The 20898-nt window shown below is 39.7% G+C and overlaps 1 protein-coding gene across 2 annotated transcripts in view; it reads left to right on the top strand.

Annotated features, from left to right (window-relative positions):
* LOC306858741 (ankyrin repeat and sterile alpha motif domain-containing protein 1B) overlaps positions 1 to 20898 on the top strand; it is a 174332-nt gene that overhangs the window by 41308 nt on the left and 112126 nt on the right. For both annotated transcript variants that reach the window (XM_079399426.1, XM_079399427.1), the window contains exons 2-6: positions 3685 to 3765; positions 4383 to 4539; positions 11448 to 11744; positions 16206 to 16281; positions 17026 to 17127. In XM_079399426.1, coding sequence (XP_079255552.1) covers positions 3685 to 3765; positions 4383 to 4539; positions 11448 to 11744; positions 16206 to 16281; positions 17026 to 17127 — 713 coding nt within the window. The remainder of the gene's footprint in view (positions 1 to 3684; positions 3766 to 4382; positions 4540 to 11447; positions 11745 to 16205; positions 16282 to 17025; positions 17128 to 20898) is intronic.

Consider the following 20898-nt stretch of genomic DNA (forward strand, 5'->3'; position numbering starts at 1 on the left):
TCTGTGACAGCAAAAAACCACATGGGATCCAGTTTACAATCGTTACCCAGATTTGGTTTTAAATCTGAAATGCATTTCAGTTTGAATGTTAAAATGTGATTGTCGTTTAGGAAGTAACATGCTTGTTATGTCATACAAAGAGTACACTCTTTTCAGTTTCAATCACTTTTTCCTAATATTGGGAATTATATGACATTCACTGTGTCAACGTAATCAATCAACATGTAATTCAACTTTGATAATAATAAGAAATGTTTCTTGTGCACCAAGAAAATAAGTATATAAAAAAGTGGGATTATAGGATGTAATTTGTCCTCACAAAATACATTTTAAAATATTTTTTTTATTGTAATATTTTGCTATACTACTACAACTACTGCTTTGAGCATGACTGCTTTGACGACTTTCACAAAAATAATAAAACTAACTTTTAACAGTAGTGTATGAATCTAGCTTTTTTTGTGTAAAATAGCCTAATGCGTAGCGTTTTATCATGGTTTGTTAGTGTGAGATATTTTAAGTTTGTTTTTGTGACAGTGTGTCTAGTATGGAATTATTTTTGTGTCTTTATTATTCAAACAAAAATTCTGTATTTGAGAGCAAAACTAATTATTTTGCAATTAAAAAATAAAAGTTTGCAAAAAAAGTCTTCTTAAGGTTCAAAATTAAAGTAATTGAAAACAAAATAATTTGCAAAAGTTGAAAAGTTTTGCTTGCGAGTCAAGCTGTGTGTCAGTGGGCGGTCTCTACGCACCAGGATGAAAGGCCCTTTTCTATTGGCCATCACCAACTACAGACAAGCTTAGCTAACGTTATGTATTTAGGTGGGGGAGCATGAGAAGAGAGAATAATTCAGTTCACTAGTCACTGAATTTAAGATGTTAAATTAGTTAACTTACCCAGTAAAGGAGCGGTTGCTAGCCATTGCTGCTCTTCTGTCAGACTGGCGTCAGTGGCGTGAAAGCGTAGTGGGCGTGGTCAACCTGTCACTTCAATCGAGAGTGGCCAATAGAAACGGGCCTTTCATCCTGGTGCGTAGAGACCGCCCACTGACACACAGCTTGAATCGCAAGCAAAACTTTTCAACTCGCAAACAAAAGTTTTAGACCCGCAAAAAAAGAAGTCAGGAAAGAGAGCAACATTTGTGGATTAGTGATGAAAAGTTTTTAAAGTGCACGAAGAAAAATATATATTTTTTAAAGATTTACACGCACTGCAAATTATTTTTCCTTCAATTACTTTAATTTTGAACCTTAAGAAGACTTTTTTTTGCAAACTTTTAATTTTTAATTACAAAATAATTAGTTTTGCTCTCAAATACAGAATTTTTGTTTGAATAATAAAGACACAAAAATAATTCCATAGTCTAGAAAGCAATCGTCAGTGCTCAGTTGGAGTTTATTTGAGCATCTCTCTCTCTTTTTCGTTCTCCACGTCTATTCATATCCTCCTCTTCAGTAGCCCTCCCTCATGCGCTTCCAACTACTCAAGATTCCAGAGTGTGTAGCCGTGCCAATTAGTTCTGCGCTGCTGTGAGTGTGTGTGTGAGCGTCTGTGTGTGTGTGTGTGTGTGTGTGTGGCAGGTTGGGTAATACTGATATACTGTATGCAGTGCAGCACCCCGGTGCTCTCCACACACAGGATGAGTCATACACTCACAGCAAAGGCAGGGCTTTCCCTCACTCTGAGCTGATGCTCAGATTTTATTCCTGTTTGTCACAATATTATACTTTTATCTCAATCCTACCAGAATGATCAATGTGAGACGCTCATCCAACCACATCACAGTCGCACTCTTGCAGACCATGACCTCTGCTGAATGCGAATGGAATTAACATTTGACGTAGTTGATGCTCAGTATGTGGAGGAAATACTCTGCATAGCTGCCTAATCTGTTGAGGATCGGCCTTGTTTTGGAGCTCGATCTAATGCTGTTAACTAACTCAATTTGAGCCTTCTCTGTTGTTCCTTTGAGATGTATGGGTGCACAACGGTCTTTCAGAGACACATTAGTGACAAACAAATACTAAAATGCTTGATATCTGAGAGTAAGCGAGGAGCTCATCTGGTGTGTGTGGACTAAATACAGCCTGTTAGGATGAAACAGGGTTTTCACTTATCGTTAAATTGACAGCCTTGCAGGTTGAGTGTAAATGATGTTTGATGGTGTCTGTGCTTAAGTGCTTGCTTTGTATTCTTGATGTTTAATGAATGTTTTGGGATAGGTGTAAGTTCAGATCTAATGGCTGCTTCTGTCAAATACCAGAAAATATTTTGACTCGTCATTTAATTGATAAAAACAAACCAAAATCACACTTGCAGTAATGGACCAAGAATGTTTATTTATTACTTTTTTCATAAAGTCAAAAATATCAAACAATTGTCTTGATCAAACATTCCTGAAAAGAAAACCTTATCAAAACTTAAAAAGTTTATAACTATTTTTACTGTATTTTACTGGAATAAATGCAATTTTGATGTGCAAAACAGACTTTTGAATTTTTTTTTGTACCAATGCTAATCTTCTTTTATTATGTGTAAGAAAAATTTAATATTTAACATAACTGCTTCACTGCTTAATGAGATTTTTTAACCCCCCCCCAAAAAAAAGGCTGAAATCAGGTCATATAGTGAGGATCACTACAGTTTTTAAAAAAAAAATGCCATGGCAAGGTTAGTTCAGATTGTAAAATGTCACGTGGTCTGACACCCCTGTCCCCTCCCCCAACTCATATATTCATGAATTAATAATTTATGATATTTGTAACATGCATTATTGATTAATAAGTAGAATTTAGTGAAAAACTAATATTTTTCTATGTTTGGTTGAGTTATATCAAACACAAAATATTCCTTTAAAGGTCCCGATAGCTCTGGTCTCTTTCATAGTCTCACACACTCCCAGCCATTGCTCTCTGAACTAGATTAAGAAGTTTTCTCATGCTCCCTGTCTAATGTTGTTTCTGCAGACCATTGGAATGTCTATTTATGGCAGCATGGGACACTCTCTCTGTGTGTGTTTCCTGTTGTCCTGTGATTGGTCAGTCATGTTGTGAGTCATATCGTAGGTCATGGTCTCTATGTCCTCCTCATGTCTGTCTGGGGTGAGCCTCCTTATCATTCTAGACATCAGTGCTATTGACTGCTCATGTTCTAGTTAAGGACTTCAGCTGCAACTGTTTTCAGGCATTAACGTGTGTGTGAAGTAGAGAGAAATTATATAAAAGTGTTAAATCACCAATCTTGAAACACATTCTCAGAGTGTGAACCATGTTATTTCTGTATTGGAGAATTGGAGAATAAATGACGTTTTTCAAAAATGATTTACTGGAAAATGAATGATGTTTTTCTGCCATCACAGACAAAGCGAAGACAGTTTTAATTACAAAGGGATTCTTCAGCAACAATAAGTGTGGAAGCGCTTGATCTGTGGTATTTCTTTATTTAGATATTAAGGTAAATGTGTATGTGTGTGTGTTCTCTAAGCAGCATTTAAGGTCCTGTGGAGATCGTGAGAAACAGAGTCCCATAGCATTCTTGGCATGAGTGTGGTTTGCTCAAACTCTGCTGTATCAGTTCTGTGTAGAAATAACTCTGTATTTGATTTTGTTGTAGGTGTTTAGTAGTTTTGTACTGATGTCTTTTTTACTGAGCTGTACTGATTGATGTTCTTCTCCTCTGCAGTATGTGGAGAGGCGTCAATGTGAACTGTGCTGACGGCTCAGGATATACACCTCTGCACCACGCGTCTCTGAACGGACACAGGTAACACTCATATTCTACCATTCATTTACAGGTTCTTGAAAAGTTAATAGCTGATTTAAAATGAATGAGATTATGCTTTCTCACACTTTCACACCCGAACATCTCAGTTCCTCCTAACAGGGTGTTATAGATTTAAAAATGAAAGCGCTAGACGTCAGGATTACTTAGACGTTTATAGATGTTTGTAATCCAGCTCACATACATAAGAATCAGAAGGCTGTGATGTCAGATTAGGGCGGGGTTGTGAATCTGGATTCAGACAGATTAGTGTGAGGTATATGAGGTGGGTGGAGTTGTATTCGACTAATGAGGGGTTTATGGGATGAGGCGGTGTCAGATTAATCTGATTTTTTTAAAGCAGGATGGAATTAGAATATCTCAGGGTGTTTGGGTGGTTTAAACGTTTGTCGTAAGAAAGAGGCCAGAGTAGGAGAGGGATTTCATGTAACTTGAATTATGTATTATGATTAGAGCACAATTACCCTGTTCATTTTGTGCCTGCAAAAAGCTTCATGAAGTTAAATAGTACCATAGAAGGTTTATTGGATTTTTGGTGTTTAAGAATGAAAATCGCCCATGCAATTACATGAAATCTGTCTTATTTGTCTTTCTCTCAGGGACGTGGTGTTGAAGTTGTTACAGTTTGAAGCCTCTACTAATGTGGCAGACAGTAAGGGCTGTTTTCCTCTGCATCTGGCTGCATGGAGAGGTGACGTGGACATAGTCCAGATACTGATCCACCACGGGCCATCCCACAGCAGAGTTAATGAGCAGGTACACACTCCCATCCTTACAGCAAATGTACTGTTTACCCCTCAGTGTACTATCTTAGCATAACTTTTGCATAGCATGCTAACTTTGCCAATATAATGTAAGTCAGTTACAAAAATCTAAATTGACTTTAATACACATCACTAGTCCTGTGGTGAACTGCAAATAAATCCAGAGAAAAAGATGTTTGTCTTTGTAATCTTTATAATCTTAATCTTTTTCGTAATCACTGTGAATACAAATTGGGCAATTTATTTGTGTAGAGTTACATTTTGCTTGCGGTATGTTAAGCAAAATGTAAGCTAACAAAAAACCCATCAAATGAGAAATGTTTAATTGTACAATCTGTAGCTTTGGTGATAGATTCATATGTAATGATTTAAAAGACATTAATTGTAGTAATGCATAAGTAAGGTTGGACAAAATACTTCAAGTAATTTATGCTAATACTTTACCATAAGCTCCCATTAGTTAGGTAATGTTGGTCAATGCATCAACTAACATTAACTGACATATTAGATAAGGTAAGATTTGTTTTGGGCCTTAGGCGGACAATGGGTGAACTGAATTTTCTTGTGAGTGATTGTCAGCTAGGCGGTTGCTAAGGAATTTTGTGTGGTTGTTAGGAGGTTGCTTACATGGCCACCGTGAAATCTGTAAAAACAGTTTTTTAGGTGTGACTTGGGTTTCTTCGTCACTGTAAGTCAATGGGTTATTTTCACACATTTTATCATGTGGCAGATGAATAGGGCCCTATGAAATTCATTAAATTTTTTCCAAAATTCCATTTTATTTTTTTTCCAAATTAATTTTTTTTGTTGTTTAAATTTTTCTAGATTACTTTTTTTTTTTCAGGTTTCTTTTTTAATGGTTAAATTTAAATTTATTAATCAATAAACAAGCCTAATTGCCCAACATTATTTAAAGAAAATATATATTTGATATACATCACTACCTTTAAATAAATCATTCATATAAAGTTTTGGTCATATGGCCCACTCATAATCGTGTTAAGTAATCGTGATTACAATATTGTCCAAAACAATTGTGATTATGATTTTTGTCATAATCAAGCATCCCTAGTTCTGGGGATGTTGTTCATGTATTTAAGTCCTCATTTAGTGAGAAGGCAGATGCTGGAAACATCTCAAGCATCACGTGCGCTTCAGTATGTGTGTAGTAAACGAAACCGCGCGTCTGCCCCATTCCTACACACAGAGACATGCAGAACGTGCAGGATTCATATTTAAAGAGTCTTTTTTACAGATACTAGTCCATATCACAATTTGATTGAAGTGTACTGATCTACTTTTGATTTTTTCATCCAAACTTTAAAAAATTTCATGACATTCAGCTTTATAGCCTAGGAAATTCAATTTTTATGACTGGATTCCGCAATTCCATCTGCATTTTCTGCAATTACAGGGCCCTAGATAAAACTGGTACATCTGGCACGAAATTAATTGCAAAAAATTGTAAAATGGTACAAAAGTAATTGCATACCTTTTCCTCAACAAACTGCCTGAAGTTATGGTATCATCCATGTTTGAAATGGTGGAGAATGAGCTGAATTTTAATACTTAGCGGTTTGTTCAAATCTGAGCAATAACAAGCACTAGTATTGAGCGCTAATGAGTCTTTACACTAGTCTGCTGCTAATAGTACACATTTACAAACACTTAAAACACCTGTACACAGTCCCCATGTATTCAACCAGGCACACACATACACACTTTTGACAGGTTTTTAAAAGTTTCAGACCTGTTCCTCGCATCTCAGCGTGTTGATGGGCTGATGGAGGGTTTGTTGAGCAGAATCAGAGCAGCTCTGTGAAAGGCCTGTATTTACCTGCAGTTAAAATGCTGTCTCAGTGCAGGTAAGAGTGCTGCTCTCTCTCCTGCCATCTGCCTCGCTCTTAATGACCACACCAGCCAGAGAAACAATTACGTCCAATCTTCAGCCCTCCTCAACTCACTAAACCATCAGCTTGATGGATAGACCTTCGCCGCTGGCATGAGTGCGTTTTGGAGAGACAAAGACAGTGTACGGCATTCATTTACACTGTCAGTCTGTTAATAATGATTAGGGCCTGTTTTTGAGTTTTCAAGTTGATTGGAATTGGCTCAAAATGTTGAATTCAACAAAATTTTAGGAACTGGATTGGGCTTTCTCAAGTCATTTATGAATGCTGCATAATCTAGACTGATTAAAAAATGTTACTTTCACTCAGTTTTACATCCTTTTCTCTAAACGGATATGTGCAGCACTTTACGAGCTATAAGCGATGCAATAGTGATGATACATATACCTGGACACACACAGCCGGTGGCACGGACTTTATGGCGTATATTACACTGCAGTGTGGGATGCTAAGCTCTTTATGACTTGGACATTACTCATATCCGAATATAATATTCATATATTTCGTGTCAGGGGGTATGCTATTATTTCAGCACTGCTATATAGAGACTGTTTATAGCCCCATCATTTCAAGCTAGTGTTTTTATGCTGACACAAACACACAAAAGGGTTGTAAACCTTCCAATAAGGAATGTCGAGTTTTGTGAATTTGTGTGCTGTATTGGAAGATTTTGGTGTGTGTGTGTCTATATTCTTTCATCTGAAAGGACATAAAGTCAATCTGAATGCTCAGCGCATTTCTGCCGTGTTCATATTGAAGGTCCGCGTCAGACGTACCTGCAGGTGATTTGTCACTCAGCGATCTGCATCTTCTCAGAAAAGAACATGACAGCCTGTGACAGGCCCATTTTACAGCATATGACCGTATATTAAGGGAAGTCTCTGCTAATTTATTTGAAGAGTACTTACTTATATTACTCAGCTGAGTGAACTAGGACAGTTCACCCAAAAATGAAAGTTCTGTCAGCATTTACTCACTGTCATGTCTCTCCAAGTGCCAATTTCTTTGTCTCTTCAAACACAAAAGATAAATTTATATGTTAATAAGTGCACTAGACCGATTTTTGTTTTGTTCAAATATGTATAAAGAAGCTGTTGGTGTCCATTTGTAGAATGATGTTGGAGTTATTAACCAATTACAGAGAGCCAAAAGCTGCTCGACTCTAATAAAATGGAATGAGAAAGGCCTCTGTGTGACTGTGTGTTAACTATACTTTGGGGACAAATCTGTCCACAGAGGTGAGCCAAATCTGATGAAACCTTCCTTTGGGACATTTAGGGATGTCCGTATTTAGAAAAATAACTTAAATTAGGGTATGGATATTCTGTAGCAGTTAGATCAATTTTATATTAAAGGTTTTGGCTTATTAATAATTCTTTCTCTTATGCTCACTAAATCTGCAAATATCTGATGAAAATGTAGTAAAAATAGTAATTTTGTAAAATATTAGAACATATTAAAATAACTGTTTTCTATATATATATAAGATGTAATTGATTCCTGTGATGGCAAAGCTGAATTTTCAGCATCACTACTCCTGTCTTCAGTATCACATGATGCTTCAGAAATCATTCTAATATGTTGATTTTCTGCTCAAGAAACATATTTCTTATTATTATGAATGTTGAAAACAGTTGTGCTGCTTAATATTTCTGTGGAAACCATTTGTTCAGCATTCTTTGATAAATAGAAAGTTCAAAAGAACAGCTTTTGCTTGAAATAGAATTTTTGGAACACGTGTCTTTACTGTCATTTTTGATCAATTTAATGCATCCTTGCTGAATAAAAGTATTAAAAAATTCTTATTGACCCCAAACTTTTAAACAGTCGTGTAATATATTAAAAAATACTAAATAGTTTTATGTTAAAATCCAATAGGAAGTGTTTAAATAGCTAGCGTGTATGTTTGAGCATATGGACATATCCTTAGTGGAAGAAGTCTCTATGTGTTTCAGAGAGAACGGGAGTGTGAGAAAATGGCTAGTTTTGTGCGTCACTCTGGAATGTTTTGTTTTCTGGTTGGGAGGACGAAAGGTTACACCATTTTCTCTGACTCCAGCTCCTCTGAGCCCACAAGAGACGGCCCTCTCAATTCCTCTATTTCTTTCTCTTTCTCTCTCTCTCTCTCTCTCTCTCTCTCTCTCTCTCTCTCTCTCTCTCTCTCTCTCTCTCTCTCTCTCTCTCTCTCTCTCTCTCTCTCTCTTCGCTCACTCACTCACTCACTCACTCACTCACTCACTCACTCACTCACTCACTCACTCACTCACTCACTCATTAATTAGCCAGATGTGTTTGTGAGTCCCGGTGTCAGATCCGCCGTGTTAACACTCTCACCCAGCTCTCTTTAGCACAGGTCAGTAGTATGAGGTCACTTCCTGCGTTAGCCAAACAAGCATATGTGTGAGAATAAGTTGAACCATGTGTTTCATAGTACGATGGTCACCTTTGTACCTAGTTTCCTGTGTTTGGAATGGCATGGTGGCTTATATAAAGAAATACAATGTTGATTATCGCAAGAAAGTGATATTTATTTGTCTCTTCTTTTCTTTGAAAAATGCAAAAATTTGGGCCAATTTCAATAGAAGTTAACATTTAGATACTATATTAGTCATAAAGCAACAAGATGTAAACAGTACTCATGTTAAAATGATTTCAGGTTTGAAAAAATTGCTTAGTCATTTTCTGTTACTTTATATCCTGTTTTACAACTTTTTTTCATTACACCGTATTGCTATAGTCCCTAAAACCTTAAAATGGCAGTAAGAATGTTTATTTGAACACCTTTATAGCTCAAATAATACACAAGTTTTGACAGAAAAAAAAAGTTAGAATTATAAGCTTCACATTTTGGCTTTTAAATCCTATGTAAATAGGATCCTAAGTGCCTTACTGTAACCTCTATTTTAATTTTTTTAAGAAAATGATGGATGTCTTTTTTTTATTTTATTTTATTTTGCGTCAATCAGCATTATATGCTCTATTCTCTATTGAGCTTAGCTTGTATTGAACCCAGAATATTCCTTTAATTCTACAATATTGGCTCAAAGACCGAATCCACATTAAACTGCACTGGATTGTACAGGATAGACTAGATTAATGTGCTCCTCCACACCTCCTCTATGCTCCCGTGGGCCGTACTGTCTGTCTGTACATCTGCTTTAGTGCTCCACTAAGAGATGAGACTCACGAGGTCCTCATCTGTGAACAAAGCACTGTTGTTGTGTCTGTTTTTCTATTTTATACTTTAATTATTTGTTTTGTGTCGTTTAAAGTGCTGATAGCTCTAGATACGCCATCGCTATTATGTGTCATTTCATTGATTGAATGCGAACGCTGCTTCTTCTGTTGTTTTATCATGACAGCCCGTTTTGGATAGGGCGTGAACAGTATGAAGTGGGAAAGCGGCCTGCTGTCTCTCTGGATATTGCACTGTCTGGCCAACATACAGATACACGATGGAGGCTGCGTTCATAGATGCAGGAAATTACTCTTTGTGTGTGTGTGTGTGTTTGTTTGGTGTTCAAGGCTGAAAAAAGGAGATTAAAGAAAGAAAGGCAGGGCATAGAGTATGAGAGAGCGATAGAGAGAGCGTGAGATATGTCGGCAGTATCAGGTCTGTTTCTTTGTGCTTCAGGGACTGGAAGTCTCTTATCATCATTTTCAATCATGTCTGGCTAATTAAGAAACCCATTTGCTTGAAATAAGTCATTGCAGTTAAAGCGGCCACTCTCTGCAGTTCTCTTGTTTATTGACAGACCTGCACGAATGCTCCTTCTGTCTTCATACCACAGATAAAACCACAAATTTTTCACTCGCATGGGTTTGTTAGAGCACCCCTCTAAACACACACCCCCACACACATACACACACACACACACACAGTCCAGATAATGAGTGCGGTGTGCAGTTGTGGCAATAGAGGGCGCTGTTGAGTTATCTTTGGCTTATGGCCTGTTTGTCAATGCACAGTTCCAGTTTCATTTGTTAGGTGTTATTCTCATTACCTGGTTTAACAAACCGCTAACTCATCCCACACCACCTGGAGGGAGGGTTGTGCTTACATTTATAAACAATCAGACTTGGAAGTCTTGGCAGTCAATGAAAATGAAAAGACGATAAAGGAGAGTATTTCTTTATATTTCGGTCAGTAAAAACACTAGGGCTGCCTCTGACTTAAGACTTTCCTAGTCGACCATTATTAGTCATTCATTTAAGCTATTAGTCGACTAGTCACATGCTTATGATATTAATATTTACCACTCTGTGCTTTCAGAGGACTTTGGCACACAAGCAGGAACGACATCACCGCTGCGTCTGAAATCAAATACTTTCCTAAATATATAGTATGTGAAAAACATCACGGCAAAAGAGTAGTATGTCAGAATTCTTAGTATTCATATGACAGTAGCCAAAAAGTATGTGTATGACCAACTACTTCCGCTGTAATTATGAATTGCGCATTTGAAGGACACTTTACTGTCCCATGAGACTATGGAAGAGGATTTATGAATGTCAGTGAAGCAATGCAACTGATGCTGATAGGTCAGGTGATAGTAACAATATGGCGGATGTAGTATGTCATTCACACTATCCATATTCATATTATATAAAACATGCTTTTTTAACAGTAAGTAAGTATTCGAAGTAAGTTCATGAATCTGCAAATGCATTCACCTTGAAGTGATTTTTCGTTATCAGTTTTAACCAGCTGTGTTTGATTTGTCTTATCGTTAAATAGCATTGAATTTCATTCATGTAATGGAGAGATCCGATCAGGGTGTGCTGCTGCATATCGTCTTGTGTGTAAAAACAACCTGACAGTAGCCTCAGGGCAGTTGCAATGCATTATGGGACTTATTTAGGGCAGTAAGTGATTGACTGGAAGTTGTCATGGTTATTTTGCATCTCATGTTTTGATAATGTATGCTTCAGAGGGAATTTCTTTACAGTGCTGTTACAGTAACACTCTGTCTCTCTCTGTCTGATGTAGAACCATGAAAAGGAGACGGCTCTGCATTGTGCGGCTCAGTACGGTCACTCCGAGGTGGTCCGTGTTTTGCTGCAGGAGCTGACAGACCCCAGCATGAGGAACAGTCGAGGAGAAACACCGCTGGACCTGGCTGCCCTGTACGGCCGCCTACAGGTGGTCCGAATGCTACTGACCGCCCACCCCAACCTCATGAGCTGCAATATACGCAAGCACACACCTCTACATCTGGCCGCACGAAATGGCCATCACACCACCGTTCGAGTGCTGCTGGAGGCCGACATGGACGTTAACACACAGGTCAGTGTGTGTGGGCACGATATCATCTTCTTCTAGAACTCCACACACTTTACACGCACCCTTTTCGCTCTAGATCTCAGTTGTCACGCTCCGAGAGAGAGAGAGAGAGAGAGAGAGTGAATGGTTTAAGGGCTCAAATGGATGAATAATTAATCTAGCTGTGAGAGTAAGTGAAACGCAGTAGAGGAACACTCTGTTCTCAGTCCAGGGTTTCCTCAGGCTAACCTAGTGTGTGTTTACTTTGTTATACTTTAGGGACAAATTTTGTACCAAGAAGTGACCTAAATCGTACAAACCTTCCCTTTGGAAACATTTTGGTAAATCTGGGGACGTCCGCAATTGAAAAAAAGCAAAACAAAAACAATTCGTAGCTAAAAATATAAATGGGAAAATAAATGAAAAATGGATTAGGATTAGGCATAGAGAATAGTAAATGTTGTGTTAGTATGAAAAAAATATTCTGTGTATGAGAGGTCCTCATTAATGTAAGTTTTGGGTCTGTGTTCTTGTTATATGGGATGTGGTTGTCAAACTAAAATGCTGTTTGTGTGGAAATGGATTTTTAGTTTAGTTCTCATGTGACTTAATGTAAGGGCCTGCATTAACATGGTTTGAGCATGTGTGCGTTAGTGGGTCGTGCTTAATTTGAATACAAGAGAAATGTCAAAAACAAAGTGGAAAAGTGAAAAGCAAGGTTTCCAAAATTAATAAATAGAATATAATATATAGGCTAAAACGGTTTGATTTGGCTCGCCGGTCGAATGTAATTGGGTTGCCTGATATCAAGAGACGTAATCCCCAATCAGAGCATTACATTAGTGCAATACGGAAATATATGCTGAAATATAAGAGATTTTATTATTTTTCTCAACTTGGCAACCATGTGCAAATACTCTGCCTCCACTCTGGGAAAAAGCGATGACTTTCTGAAAACACCAGAAAGCTTGCATTTTTGCGATCTCCAGTTTGATATTCCATTCACAGAAAAGTATAATAAATCTAGTCTGTGTTCATTCATAGGCCCGGGAGTGAGAGAGAGTGTGTGTGTGTGTATATGAATTACCTCCATCTGTGCCACCATTTTTCACTATTAACAGTGAAACTGTGAGTTTAATTACTTTGAAAACAGTGATGTTATCAATGCATTGCTGAGAAATATAATAGCTCTTAAGTGGTGAAGCTATTTTATTGATACAAATTGTGGGGCAGCGTTGTGTCTCAGTGAAGACAGCACATTAGATTAGAACGCTTCTAATTAAATTTTTTTTTCTTATATGTAGAGAGTGTTTTAATTTGTTTATTGATAACTTACCAGCAATGTAAAGAATATTTTATTGAAGGGGTAATAGATACGTATCGTATTGTGGCCTCTGTATCGTGTTGCATATCGTCACATTGTCGATACACAGCCCTGTAAATTTCACACAGAACCCTTTAATAACCACATATCAAAACTAGTTAAGTTTTTAAAACGATTTCCTTTAGTCTTCTGCTTTTTACACTCAACAATGTCATTAGACATTGGAGTAGTGTATAGTATGTATCATAATCTAAGTATGAAAGCTGTTATATTAGTGATAAATCCTCACTAATATAGCTTCAAAGCTTTGGTTGTTTTTTTGTTAGTATGGAATGTATTTGTCTTATATGTCAGCCTATAAAGCTGTTTGTATGGACACTGTCTTTTTAGGCATTGTGTGTGTGTGTGTGTGTGATGGAATGCTGGAGGATTGTCTGCGTTTGAATGGTTCTGTGTGTGAGAGAGAATGATCAGAGGAAGCTTTGATCTCAGAAAGCATGGATTCCCCATCCTCTGGCTCTAAGAGAGATACGGTATTATTTGAACACACACATATTTTAAACCCTATATAGTTACAATGCGACAAAGTGCCCTAACCAGAAGTGTTCCAGTTGGTCTGCCGACTGTGAATGAGAACAATTTTGTTTATTTATATTCAATATATAGTTATGATAAGCTGAATTTTGCACCAATGGAAAAAAAAAGACAGAATTTATTCCCAAGAATGTGGTATGGAATGTCGAATCACATGACTTTACTGTTAGAATATTTCATCTAAAGTAAATGTATCTTTTGCGATGCATCTCTCTAGTCTTCCATCTTCTTTCCTGCTCTGAGAAAGACACTCTGTCAATGCTTAACTTACAAGAACATTCAGTTGCAGTAGAACAGCAAGAAAAAGAGATGAAGGCAATCTGCTCTCTGCTTCTCAATTCCTGGAAGCACAGTGAGAGTGAATCGATTTCCTCCTCCTGGTGACATCAATAGCTAATTGCCATGGGAAACTCGACAGGAAGTGGTCCTCATCCAATGAGGAGGGGGGTCCCACTTCCCGTCCCATTGTGGGCGCACCCGCTGCTCATCCTAAACAGTACAGAACTCCGAGTTAAACATATCAGGAGAACAGTGTGCTCTGCAGTCGTCACCTTGTTCAACTCTTTTTAGTCATTCTGGACCATTCAGTGATCTGGACTGGAGTTTAACCTCAGGGTGAAGGATTAATATCTTACCTGCAACTATGTTTGGTCTTAGAGAGTGTGCTTTCTCTGAGTAAGTAATCACAGAGGAAACGAGATCTCATTTTGCATGTGTGTCTTATAGACATTGAAGGTACAACTTTATGTAAGCTTTACTTTTGTATCCTTAGATGCTCTGCATTTAGGGTTGAGAGTACATACATTAAAAAGAAATTTAGAACCCTGAAACATGGCCTTTAACCTAAGTGACTAATATAATCCCACGTGTTAAAATGGCCCAAAAACGTTCCTTAAGGTACAGTCTTTCCACATAATTTTTCTGACAGTGTACCAGCACTGACTACACACTTTTCTTATTGCAAACTTCATGTAGGTGTATGCCTCATTTATTTATTTATTTTCTCTCAACTTCTCTCTGATAACTGTCAGACTTGCGGGGTGTTCACAGGGTGTATTCTTGTGTTCAAGAACATTATGATAAGCTGCATCTGAACGGAACAGAAATGTTGGAATATTTTTATCCTCTTAAGGCCACACGTACAGAACAAGTTACTGCGTATAAACACATGATGTGCAGGGTGGTTTATTTGGAAAATAAAACATGGTCTTGAGATACATTTTTAAAAATTCAAACTTCTTTTATCTTAAAGGGATAGTTCTTCATTAAAATCCATTATGTTTGCCCTAAATCATTGTTAAAGTATACATAATGCCTGTTTTTTTTTTTTTACTTCAAACTCATAATTTATTCTTTGTTCATTCTTGAGGTTAATTTTTGCCTATTTGGTGATAAGATTCACTGTTTTGGACAGCTGCCTTGAACTGAACGCAATACGTCCAGTGTGCACTGGTGTTTTCTAACGAGGCATGGTGTGGTGCCTCAAAAGGATTTCAGTAGGAATGATGCGTCACTAGGACGTACAGTATAGATAAAAAATTGCATGGGGGTGTGAAAACTCTTTGGTGTAGACATTTGTTGATCAATGAGAACTTCCCAAAAGTTGTTCAATTTCAGAAATGTGCTGTTCTCACTTGATTTCAGATTAAAAAATGTTTTTGTTTTTTTGTACCATCAAAGCAGAAGTGCATTCCTACCTGCCAAACATTTTTCTAGTGTGTAAGCACCCACAGTTCCATTGGTGATAAACAGAGAAGCTATACAGTAGCCAAAGACATTGGTTCAGAATCAGAAAAAAACAGAAGAAATTCAGTGTGTACATTTACTTAAAAAACCACAAACAGAATGTAAGAATGCCTGGCAATGTTACACAGACATAAACTCAGCACTCTGGAGAGTCTCTGTTGTCCAGGAGCCAGATTAATGCTGTGTCACCATTGCCAGACAAAAACAGTGTCTCAAACTTTTGCACTGAGGTAGTTTTGGCTCTCCCAGACTGTAGTGTAAGTGCTATTTTTGCAGCGATATGACAATGCAGGATTAAGTATCACAGTAGTAAGTCCCTGTAGTTCTTGTTTAATGTGTATTGCATCATCACACAGATCCAGTAGTTCAGGGAGAAGAGCAAGTGCCGGCTCTGCACTCATTCCTCTGGACTAATGAAGGCTGACGATTTGATTGGGTATCGTATGCGGTCTCCCGGTGGCCTATTAAAATGACCACGCTCAACTGTGCAAGAAGCTCTCTCACGATCTGTCTCGACTTCCGATCGGTCTCATTTGCCCGTTTCTTTCCCTCTTTCAAGCTGCCGTCAGTCAGCCTCATAAATTCACAGTGCTATTGCCGTTAATTGTAGTACACTGAATAAATGTTTCCAGAGCTAAATTGGGTGTAGTTAAGTACTTCACAGTGAGCATGATATAAAACACACTGCCAGTCGCCCCAGTAGATGGCTGATAGACTGCGAGGGCTGCAGTAGTAAAGATGCCATAGTGTATAGCTGCCATTTACTTCTTTATGTGAGGCATTAAGCTTAAAATATTGACTTAAAATCATTCTCTCTCTAGACGGAGAAAGGGAGTGCTCTCCACGAAGCCGCTCTCTTCGGAAAGATGGATGTAGTTCAGCTACTGCTCGACTCAGGTATGTCTTACAGAAGTGCATGTGTGTGTGGGGGGTTAGGATGAGGATGTTGCATGGCCATGGTTTGTTTAAACTACTTGTGTGACCTGTGGCCTAACAGCTTCCCTGTCGGTTCCAGCTGTGGAACAGGAATTTGAGATTTGGAAGCTTCCTGTCATAGGGAAAGGGTGATGTGATTGTTCTGTTGTGGTTTTATTGTTATGGAAAGTTTTATTCTGGGAACAATGTTTAGTTTTGTGTTTTGTCATGTTTTTGAGGGTTTGTGGGAAGGTGTCACCCTTGATTGTTCTATTATATAATTTCCAGAAGACAGAAACTATGTTTAAAATTTGTTTCAGCTGTTTTATTTTTGATGCATTTTTTGTGTTGGTATTAATAAATAAAATATTATAGAACACAGTGGAATATTAATTCAATTCAGAGCATTCAATATTGATTGAAATTAAATTTGAGTATTTTATTTATAATTTTGATTATTTAAAAAAAAAAAATTAAACTTTGTCCCGTTTTATTCTTTTTTTGTTTTTAACAATAAATCAAAATGAATTAGAAATGTTCAGATAAAGTGTTTTGTGTCATTATAGGCAGATGTAGTGGTTGGTTTTGTGGTGTTGCATTATCAGGAATAAAATAATGAAATATTATTATACAAAATATACAACATGCAAATTCAAAACATTCATGAATTTTTATGTCTAATTAAAAATAATCTAAAATTAAAAATCCAAACTTTTTTTTCCTCAGGGATTGATGCCAACATCAGAGATTGCCAAGGAAGAGCTGCTCTAGACATTCTAAGAGAACATCCGTCGCAGAAATCACAACAAATTGCTTCTCTCATACAAGGTAAAGTATTTCCTAGACATGCACACATTTAAACTTGTTTTTTTTTTAAAGCAAATAAAGCCCTTAGTCAAGTCAAGTCAAGTCAGCTTTATTGTCAATTCTTCCACATGTACAGCACATACATACAGAGAATTGAAATTGCATTACTCTCAGACCCTTGGTGCATACAGTTAATATTAAACACGTTCAGATACAGATAAATACAGTTTAAACATATGTACATACAACTATACAAATATACAAATGAGGATATTGTAGAAAAAAAATAAGAATTAGATCGATAAGTGGCATAAGGCGCATGGCAGGTAGAGTGCAAAACCAGTTAAATAGAAACAACACTGTGTAGATATATTTGTAGTGCAAAAGAGCTTATCAGTCTGAGGACATTGTAGAAAATAAAAAAAGAGAGATAGATAAAGTGCATAAGGCACATGGCAGAATAGATGGAGTGCAAACCAGTTGAATGTACAAAAACAAAACTGTGCAGATTTGTTTTGTTTTGTTTTGTTATGAGTGTAGTGCAAGAAGAGCTGATCAGTCTGTTAAAGTGACAAGTTCGGATAGCTTTTTGTCAGACTATCCGAAGAGGTAATTTGCAGTCAATGTTGGATAGGTAGTGATCAGCCAATGCTGCACAAGTGACAGGTGCCGGTCACAGTTTGTTGGTCGGTGGGGGGGGGTGTCACAGAGTCAGAGTTCCTAGTGTGTTGCTGTGTTAAATGGGGGTGAAAGAGGGAGGGGGGGCAAGGACGGGAGGGAGTTCAGCTTCCTGACAGCCTGATGTATGAAGCTGTCCTTCAGTCTGCTGGTCCTTGCCTGGAGACTCCGCAGTCTCCTCCCTGATGGCAGCAGACTGAAGAAGCTGTGTCGGGTGGGTGGGATCGCCTGCAATGCGGAGGGCTTTGCGGGTGAGACGGGTGCTGTAGATGTCCTGGAGGGAGGGGAGAGAGACACCAACGATCTTCTCAGCTGCTCTCACCATTCGTTGAAGTGACTTGCGGCAGGATGCGTTGCAAGCGCCATACCACACAGTGATGCAGCTGGTTAGGATGCTCTCGATGGTGCCTCTGTAGAAGGTGCACATGATGGGGGTCGGGGCTCTGGCTCTTTTGAGTTTGCGGAGGAAGTAGAGACGCTGCTGTGCTTTCTTGGCCAGTGCTACAGTGTTGTTAGTCCAGGAGAGGTCCTCTGTGATGTGCACACCCAGGAACTTGGTGCTGCTCACTCTCTCCACAGTCGCACCGTTGATGGTCAGAGGGGCATGCTGAGTGTGTACTCTCCTGAAGTCAACAACAATCTCCTTCGTCTTCTTCACATTCAGAGAGAGATTGTTGTCACTGCACCACCCGGCCAGGCGGCTCACCTCGCTCCTGTAGTTTGTCTCATCTCTGTTGCTGATGAGACCCACCACAGTCGTGTCATCCGCAAACTTAATTAAAATGTTGGAGTTGTGTGATGGTGTGCAGTCGTGGGTCAGCAGAGTGAAGAGGAGGGGGCTCAGCACACATCCTTGGGGGGCCCCAGTGTTCAGTGTGATGGTGCTGGATGTGTTACTGCCGACCCGTACTGCTTGAGGTCTCCCGGTCAGGAAGTCCAACAGCCAGTTGCACAGAGAGGTATTGAGCCCCAGCTGGTCCAGTTTGTGAGTGAGCTGTTGAGGGATGATTGTGTTGAATGCTGAACTGAAGTCTATGAACAGCATCCTGACATATGAGTCTTTTTTCTCCAGATGTGTGAGGGCTGGGTGGAGGGCAGTGGTGACGGCATCATCGGTCGAGCGGTTGGACCTATATGCAAACTGGAAGGGGTCCAGTGAGGGGGGGAGGACAGACTTGATGTGGTGCAAGACTAGCTGTTCAAAGCACTTCATGAGGATGGGAGTGAGTGCTATTGGACGGTAGTCATTGAAGCAGGATGGAGATGACTTCTTAGGGACTGGAATGATGGTGGTAGCTTTGAAGCATGTGGGGACAACAGCCTGATTTAGTGAGATGTTGAAGATGTCTGTGAAGACTTCAGTGAGTTCCACTGCACAGTCTCTCAGTACACACCCAGGAATGTTGTCAGGACCCGGAGCTTTGCGTGCATTGATCCTGCTGAGGGATCTCCTCACACTGTCCGGGGACAGCGTCATCACCTGGTCACCGGGAGGAGGTGGAGTCTTCTGTGCAGTGGTGCTGTTTTGTGCCTCAAAGCGAGCAAAGAAGGCATTCAGCTCGTTCAGCAGGGGGATGGTGTTGTCACAGGTCTGTGGTGGGGGCTTGTAATCCGTAATGATCTGTATCCCCTGCCACAGGCTCCGCGTGTCTCTGCTGTCACTGAAACGATGGGCTATCCTCCTGGAGTACTGTCTCTTGGCCTCTTTGATGCCGCGGGATAGGTTGGCCCTAGCTGTCTTCAGGCCCTCCTCATCTCCAGCTCTAAAGGCAGCGTTCCGAGCCTTCAGAAGTCTGTAGACCTCCCCTGTCATCCACGGCTTCTGGTTAGCCCGGACAGTGATGGACTTTGTGACCGTTACATCATCAATGCACTTGGAGATGTAGGCAGTAACAGTCTCTGAGTACTCTTGGAGGTCTGTAGTATTGTTGTATGTGGCAGCCTGTTTAAACATATTCCAGTCAGTGGTGTCAAAGCAGTCTTGGAGTGCCTCTGACGACCCTTCCGGCCACACTTGAATCTGTTTGTGAACTGGTTTGGTGACTTTAACGAGCGGTCTGTATGCAGGCATTAGCATGACAGTGATGTGGTCTGAGGCTCCGAGGTGGGGGAGGGGGAGGGCCTTGTAAGCTCCTCTCTGGGTGGTGTAAACAAAGTCCAGAGTGTTTTTTCCCCTTGTTGGAAAGTCTATGTGTTGGTGAATTTTTGGGAACACACTCTTTAAGTCTGCGTGATTGAAATCCCCAGCCAAGATAAGAAAGGCATCTGGGTGGGCTGTCTGCTGCTCACTGGTGTGCTGGTACAGTTCATTTAGCGCCTCACTCCTGATGTTGTTGTTGGAGCTGGGAGGGATGTATACAGCAACGAGCAGTATGGCTGTATATTCCCTCGGTAGATAGAACGGCCGGCACTTAATAATCATAAACTCCACCAGGGGTGAGCAGTGTTTGCAGACCACAACAGCGTCGCGACACCACGCATCATTGATGTAAACACAAAGCCCGCCGCCGCGGATCTTACCTCCCTCGACGAGAGCTCTGTCAGCTCAATAGCATGTTAGCTGGTTGAGCTGTATGGCACAGTCCGGTACGCTGTTGTTAAGCCATGTTTCCGTAAACACAAAAACACAACAGTCTCTTACAGTCCTCTGAGTAGAGCGGAGTAGTCGGATGTAGTCCAGTTTATTGTCCAAAGAGCGTACGTTCGCCAGTACGATGGTGGGGATAGCTGGCTTGTGTGGGTTGGCCGCTAGCCTAGCTCGGATACCTCCGCGCTTACCCCTCTTCTGCTTCCTCTCACGCCGCTTGTAGCTCCTCCGCTGTGGGCGAGATGCAGTAGTGGGGGTCGGTGATGGAGAAGGCCTTCGGAGCAGACCGAGGTCCCGCAGCTCTTCAGCGTGCGCGGAGTTTAACTCTAAAAATGTGGTTCTGCCGACATCGAGCAGAAACTCACGACTGTATGCGCGCTTAAACACAGGTAGACGAGACGAAGATGTGCAAAAACATTGCGACTTACAAGACAAAAAACATGAAAACACCGGTTTGTCGGGAGAGAGAGAAGCTGCTGCGACTGCGTGCGCCGCCATCTTAGGTTCACAATGACTTGACTACATGC

Source organism: Barbus barbus (genome assembly GCF_936440315.1).
Source record: "Barbus barbus genome assembly, chromosome: 39".
In the NCBI taxonomy this organism is placed as follows: domain Eukaryota; kingdom Metazoa; phylum Chordata; class Actinopteri; order Cypriniformes; family Cyprinidae; genus Barbus; species Barbus barbus.